The 7,890-nt window shown below is 38.6% G+C and overlaps 1 protein-coding gene across 1 annotated transcript; it reads left to right on the top strand.

Annotated features, from left to right (window-relative positions):
• Positions 1–2,330: 2,330 nt before the first annotated feature.
• Positions 2,331–3,285, top strand: LOC114637599 (vomeronasal type-2 receptor 116-like). Its single transcript, XM_028785834.1, has one exon. It carries the CDS (start codon positions 2,350–2,352, stop codon positions 3,283–3,285), a length of 936 nt encoding a protein of 311 aa, XP_028641667.1. The 5' UTR covers positions 2,331–2,349.
• Positions 3,286–7,890: the final 4,605 nt, after the last annotated feature.

Genomic DNA, 7,890 nt, shown 5'->3' with positions numbered 1-7,890 from the left:
TGATCTGTAAGTGATGGGTTCCAAAAGGAAATGGTGATAAAAAATATTCTGCTACAGAGTTGTAAATGAAACTAAGGGGATTGGCTTTCTGGGGCAGTAGATGAACTGTAGGTCTGTTTTAGCCTGCATTTTGCAGAGGTTTTACATTGAAATTGGTGTATGAGTAAAAGCAACAAGTGGGGAGGGGCAGCTAGTGGTCAAGATCTATGGAATCCATAGGAGATGGGAGCACAAGGGCACAGAAGGCTGCAGAGCTGGGAATGGTTTGTGTGTGTGTTGGGGGTTTGTGTAAGACAACCAAGAAAGGTGAAGGTGCATGGGGAGCTTACATGGTTTTCTGGAGGATATGGATGGCCTATAGCTTATCAGGGCATGTTTGTTGGATTTGCAAGCTTGTATACATTAATGAGTGGCAGAGGTAGAATAGAAGAGGATAATCTGTGATATCCCCTTCTAAAGATATGGGAGGAAGGGAGGCTTCAGCAGGTTTTTTGTCACATCACTAAAGATGACATTGAGGGATAAAGTCTGGGGAAACAGAATGAAGTGAAGGTCTGCACCTAATGTACCTCATTTTGGGGGGTTGGCCATATATTCCATGCTGTTTACCTTTTGTCAATGTTACTCTTTTACAACTGCCCACATGTACTCAGTACACTCCCTTTCTACTAGCACTTGTCAATTTATTCCATCCTTAGTCATCCCTTTACCTGTTTCATGATATTTTTCATATAGGTACATTAACTGATTGGTTTAAATCATGGTCATCTTTCTGACTCTTCTGTTTCGACTGTGCCTGGGAAACTAGTGCAGTCATTAATTATTACAAAAGTAAAATAATTAACTTCTTTTTTTGACTATTTTTGAAGGAGATAGTTTAACAAAGAAGGGTAAGATGATTTCCTCATTTTTCTACAAGCCATACATATGCAGAACCAATCAAGAAACTTATCCTTAATTGTTGTGAGTTCCTTAAAGCAATGCATGTATTGCCTGGAAGGAGACAACTCGAGTCCCCATCTTTTTTTTTTTTTTTTTTTTTTTTTTTTTTTTCTTTTTTTTTTTTAAAGATTTATTTATTTATTATATATGAATACACTGTAGCTGTCTTCAGACACACCAGAAGAGGGCATCAGATCTCATTACAGATGGCTGCGAGCCACCATGTGGTTGCTGGGATTTGAACTCAGGACCTCTGGAAGAGCAGTCAGTGCTCTTAACCACTGAGCCATCTCTCCAGCCCCCTCGAGTCCCCATCTTATAACCAGGATACCTTTAATTTGTAACACCTTAGAAGGGATAGTTATAAAGTGCTTGTTTAAAGATAGGGATTAAAGCATCACTTACTTCATGATCATCCACACTCCTGTGTCTTGTCCTTCACCTCAGGTCACTGTCAAGATTGGCCTCATGGTGTAAGGATCAGGGTGTCACTTGTACAATAAAAAAGCAACAGCAAAATGCTCATGATGAGGGCAAAGGGACAAGTTGTGAATGTGTAAATCCCTTGAGAAAAAATGAGTAGAGTTCCATGGTCATTAAAGAAAAACCATACAGGGTATCAAAGGAGAATTTTGATTCTTCTGAAAATAAACTCAATAAATGTTAACTTAAAATATAAAATGGAGACAACAATCCCTTGATGAGGTGATAGTTATCAGAAATACACAAAGGTTTAATGTAATAGAAATATCACAATATAAACTGAGGAGCATGCTTTTTCATTCAAGGTAAAACTCACAAATGTTTAGGAGCAGAGTATTCAAAACCTGTTTTTAAATACTTAGTAACAGTTCTGTCCCTCTTTGTTGACAAATGCCATAACTAAGTGTAACAACATAATGCTAGTGAAGGATTTAAGCTTCAAGACTGTAATGGCATTTATTAGTTTGAAATAATTTAGAATGTTAATAAAATTGGAGTACCCAGGGGATTTATAAAAATGAATATATATGAGTCCCAAATGAGAGAACACCATTTAAGAAATGAATTTCAAACTGTAATGTCAGTGTTGTACAAAATGTATATCCAGAATTAAGCATATTTCATAGATGATGTCAGAATCAAATTACAATTATACAATATTATTCTGAATAGATCCATATATTGACAAATTGAGGAAAAGCATACAAAGACAGAGAAAAGGCATTGAACTTTTGGAATTTTTGTCACCATAGGCAAAAAACACTGCATAGATTTGAAATGATTCACAGAGTCTTTAAAAATATCTTTCTGAAATAATAAAGGAAGGTGACTCAGGAAGCACTTCAATGAGCTGAGGATAATTAATATATGAGGAAGAAGGTAACACATGAGGATTGATTCAGTCACTTTCCTTTCTGAACAGATATGGACCAGTGTGTGAAATGTCCAGAAAGTCACTATGCCAACTCAGAGAAGAACCACTGCCTCCGGAAATCTGTGAGCTTTTTGGCCTATGAAGAACCCTTGGGGATGACACTCACCATCACAGCACTGGCCTTCTCTCTACTCACAGCTGTGGTTCTTGTAGTCTTTGTGAAGCACAGAGACACACCCATTGTCAAGGCCAATAACCGGGCTCTCAGCTACACCCTGCTATTGACCCTCTTCATCTGTTTCCTCAGTTCCTTGCTCTTCATTGGCAAGCCCAACACAGCCACCTGCATCTTGCAGCAGACAGCATTTGGAATTTTGTTCACTGTGGCTCTCTCCACAGTGTTGGCCAAAGCTATTACAGTGGTTATTGCATTCAAAGCCACTGTTCCAGCTAGAATGGTGAGGTGGTTAATAGTATCAAGAGCCCCTAATTTCATCATTCCCATCTGCACACTGATCCAACTTATTATCTGTGGAATCTGGCTGGTTACCTCTCCACCCTTCACTGATCAAGATACTCACACTGAACATGGTCACATCATCATTGTGTGCAACATGGGTTCAACAGTTGCCTTCCACACTGTCCTGGGGTACCTCTGCTCCTTAGCACTTGGGAGCTACACCATGGCCTTCTTGTCCAGGAATCTGCCTGACACATTCAACGAAGCCAAGTTCCTGTCATTCAGCATGCAGGTATTCTTCTGTGTTTGGATCACTTTCCTCCCTGTCTACCACAGCACAAAGGGGAAGGTCATGGTGGCTATGGAAGTGTTCTCCATCTTGGCTTCCAGTATAGCCCTCCTTGGATTGATTTTTGCCCCCAAGTGCTACATTATTTTGTTAAGGCCAGAAAAAAACTCCTGTCATAGTATCAGGCACAGAAAACATTCAAGAAGGAATATCCATTTAGATTTAGTTAAAAATTAAAATTTATCTATGTTCATTAATTAAATGTTATGGTTTAACCAGTGCCACAGCATGCTAAGTGTCTTCAGGTGTAATATGATATGATTGTGTATGGCCATATTCTCTACATCTAATTGTATTCAACTCTCTTTATACTGAAGCCATCAGTTTTATTTTATGTTTTGGATTCCTTATATGTTTTTTGTAACATAGTTTCACTATGTGCCCTTGTTGGCCTACAGTCTCATAATTATATCAGTGTAGCATAAACTGATGGACACAAAGTGCTTTTCTCTGCATATAAAGTCCTGCTGTGGAAGATGTGAAACCATGTCAGCCCTGTTGGATTCATTTTGTACTTTCTTTTAAAAAATTCATGGATCGATTCATTTGATTTCTGACTCCAGAATATTCTATTATATTTACTCTGTAAACTGAACATTGTTAGCGCAAAGTGTCTCTAGATTCAGTCTAAAAAGTTCTTACTTCCAGTGATCAGAAAAAAAAATACCATGGTTTCGAATAACAGTAGAAGTTCCTTCTATTTTAATGAGTGAAACAAGAGGAAAAAGGAAGCCTCTTACTCTGGAGAACTACAAAAGATCCCTGCATTGTAACTAGTGTTTGTTTATAAACTTAGAGCTCAGGAACAGGGTGGGACTGATTGGGTGTTTCATAGGCTTTCATGTGCATACCATATTGGAGAGAGTCATGCAGGTTCAACTCGGATAACAAGAACATTGTGCAATGTGGAGTTATAAAATTATACAGCAAAATATGGATGTTATATACTTCATTGGAAAAAGTAAAACTCTTTTTTAATTGGTTATTTTATTTATTTACATAGCACATACTGTCCCCCTTCCCACATTCCCCTCCACAAATCCCTCCACCTGCTTCTATAAGCATATTCCTGTACCCTCCCACCCACTCAGGCCTCAAGTCTATAGCATTCCTCTGAATGGGGCATCGAGCTTGCACAGGACCAAGGGCTTCCCATCCTGTTGATGCCAGAAAAGGCATTCCTCTGCTACATATGCACCTGGAGCCATGGGTCCCTTCCTGTGCACTTTTTGTTTGGTGGTTTAGTCCCTGGGAGCTCTGAGAGGTCTGGCTGGTTGATATTGTTCTTCTTCCTATGGGGTAGCAATACCCTTCAGACACACCAGAAGAGGGCATCGGATCCCATTACAGATGGTTGTGAGCCACCATGTGGTTGCTGGGAATTGAACTCAGGACCTTTGGAAGAGCAGTCAGTGCTCTTAACTGCTGAGCCATCTCTTCGGCCCCCTGAAGTCCTCTTTCTTTCTTTCTCTCTTTCTTTCTTTCTTTCTTTTTTCTTTTTTTTTTTGTCTTTGTGTGGTTTTGATATCAGAGTAATTGTGGCTTCATTGAATGAATTAGTTTTCCTTCCGTTTCTATTTCGTGGAATAATTTGAGGAGTGTTGGTATTAGTTCTTTGAAAGTCTGGTAGAACTGGGCTTTTTTTTTTTTTTTCTTCTGGTTGGGAAATTTTTACTGATATCTTCTATTTCCATAGGGGATATGAGCCTGTTTAGACAATTCACCTGCTCTTGATTTAACTTTGGTACATGGTATCTGTCTAGAAAATCATCTATTTCATCTAGATTTTCCAGTTTTGTTGAGTATAGGCTTTTGTAGTAGGATCTGATGGGTTGTTTTTTTTTTTAATTTCCTCAGTTTCTGTTGTTATGTTTCCCTTTTCAGTTCTGATTTTGTTAATTTGGATACTGTCTCTTTGTCCTTTAGTTTGTTTTGCTAGGAGTTTATCTATCTTGTTGATTTTCTCAAAGAACCAGTTTTTTATTTTGATTCTTTGTATTATTCTTTGTTTCTATTTGGTTGATTTCAGCCCTGAGTGGTGGGAGGACTGGGTTCTAATGGTGCAAAAGTATATTGGCTTCTATTACTTACCGTCCTTCACTTGCCTCTTGCCATCTAGTTATCTCTGCTATTTATTGCCCTGGGTGTTTCTGTCTGGATCCTGCTTCCTGTGTCCCTGGGTTACTGCAGGCCTCCTGGGAGACCTGTGGCCCTGTCTGTAGCAGATCTCTTGTGAGGTCTTCAGACTGTGGGGTCTTCAAAGAGATAGACACCATGATGATGTACCCTGTTGCCCTGGCTGCAACAGGTCTTCTGGGAAGCCTTCAGACTGTGGGGTTTTCAGAGGGGCAGACCAGCTGATGATCTGCACCGAGGAAGGTGCAAGCCCACCCCTTGATTTTTTTAAAATAATCTTTAATTGTTTTATGAAATAAGGAACATAAACTTGCATCTGAGAAAAAGGTTGCTTAAGAGAATCTAGAAGGAAAAATATGTTAAAATATACAATAATAAAATTCTTAATAAATAAAAGTGTTGAAGAACAAATCCATTTAGTATTGGTATAAAACAGACAAATACAAACTTTTAGTTTAACACATAATAACTAATAACCTACACACAAATTGTCAGACTACTACTCCAATGTGTCAATTTAATACTATTCAGATAAAATAAGGCAAAAATCTTTTACCCCATAGAGTACTTCAGCACCTCCTGATTATATGATTCTAAGAGGAAGGATCTCTCTAAGCTAGCACAGAGATCGGTTACCTCACCACGTCCTAGATTCTTTTGCTTTAGACTGATTACATTAAACATCGATTCAGTCCCACTGACCTGCTTCAGGGCCCTCTGCTTCCTCCATGTCCACAATCCAATTGCTTGTTTTACTCAAGACAGATGACTAACTCTGGTTTCAATACAGAAAAGTCTCTGCATTAGAAGAAACCTCAGATTCTTTGCATTATATTGAATGTTGTTGTCTTTTTAACATAGAATTGTACCCAGTGGACAACAGGAACAGAAAATACATTAATGATTTCCTAATTATCATTTCTTGTCAGGTGTTTTAGACCTCAGAAACCAATACTTTTAAACTTCTTTGTTCATTTAGTTGTCTTTAAATTACTTTGTGACAAAAAAAAAAATATGCAACTATGGGAATTAAACTGGATTAGTATATTACTGCTACTGAATACCTGCAAAAGTAATATCTGGGGCTAGGATGGTATTCAGTACTGGTCTAAACAACAGGACAATATATCGTGATATAAAATATTTGCTATATATAAAATACCACTATATAGGAAAAACTGGGAGCTGTGAATAATAGACACAAGCCTGTTGCAAATATAATACCAACTGAAAAACATTCCTAGGATGCAGTGGGAATCATGATGGGACTTATTCTCACCCACAGAGGTCAGTTTGCTGGAGTTCTCCAACATGGCATTCTGTACAAAGCCCTCTGAGCAGAGTCCAGGAATTGCTACTTCTCTTGGGGGAGGTCTATGTCCACATCTTTGAAAGGTGACTGACCCTGACATGAAAATTAAATTTCCAATTGTGGATGTTACATGACTCATTTACTGTGTTAAGGGAATGTTTGTTAACTAGAGATCTTGTTCTACTATCAGTAATCTACGTTAACTATTTGAAAACTTATGTTGTGTGAGAAAAGATAACATTCCAAGAGAATCTCAGAGAAAAACTTTATTGAGCATGGACATTCCTTCAGTTATTTATAGTGATTTGTATAAACTTAAGACCTCTTTGTCTTTTCCCTGTCCACTGGTGTCCTCATTTGGCTCATGCTTGGTGAACATGTCATTGACACTTTATGGATATAGTTTTTGATGTTTATTAGAAAACATGATGTCACTACAAACTCCCTGATCCTCTGGCTCTTATTCTCTTTCTGTTCCCTCTTTTGAAATGGTCTCTAAGCCTTTGATATGCGAGTGTATGATACATGTATCATTGGTACTTAGTTTCACAGCTCTGCATGCTGACTGGTTGTGCTTTTCTGTAGTGGTCTCTATGTGTTGCAAACAGTAGTTTTTTTGATGAGGGGTGAAGACTATACTTATTTGTAGGTATAAAGACAAATATTGCCGGGCGGTGGTGGCGCACGCCTTTAATCCCAGCACTTGGGAGGCAGAGGCAGGCGGATTTCTGAGTTCGAGGCCAGCCTGGTCTACAGAGTGAGTTCCAGGACAGCCAGGGCTACACAGAGAAACCCTGTCTCGAAAAAAAAAAAAAAAAAGACAAATATTTATACATGTTTGCAGGGATGTTTCTGGTTCAATAAACTAATGCTTGTAGTTTCCTTCAATAACCATCACTTTACTACCTCTGAGTAGTTAGCTAGGTTTTTAGTATGAGGCATGTTTCCCCTCTGGTTGAGGAGGTCTTAAGTCTAATTAGAGCTGGTGTTTACCTTTAAGGTATGTGTGTCTTCTGTAATGGGTATATCCCTTCCACTTCTGTTCACAAGCTGTCTCATTTAGAGTTTATGTTTCAAACTAACTTCAAGAGCATCTTATAAGACTCAACAAATGTAGTGCTTACCAATGCCCAGACCCAAGGAGGACGTTCTCTCAACAACTCTGCTTCCTTGCTGATTCTTAGGAGGGCCTCCTGAAACTAACACCAGTTCTCTTCCTTACTGCTATGTTACCTTCCTTCCTCCTCCTTCTGTATTTATTTCCTCCAGGAATCTTGTTTCCAATTCCACTCTCAGATCCCTGGTTTTGTGACATCCACTTTTACCTTCCACAT

This window comes from Grammomys surdaster, unplaced genomic scaffold (genome assembly GCF_004785775.1).
Source record: "Grammomys surdaster isolate TR1022 unplaced genomic scaffold, NIH_TR_1.0 125349, whole genome shotgun sequence".
Lineage (NCBI taxonomy): Eukaryota > Metazoa > Chordata > Mammalia > Rodentia > Muridae > Grammomys > Grammomys surdaster.
Note: the sequence above shows the minus strand (reverse complement) of the source record. Positions and strands in the feature narration are given on the sequence as shown.

Excerpts from the sequence above, each read along its gene's own strand:
- LOC114637599 (XM_028785834.1), top strand. The coding sequence starts at position 2,350 with ATGGACCAGTGTGTGAAATGTCCAGAAAGTCACTATGCCAACTCAGAG.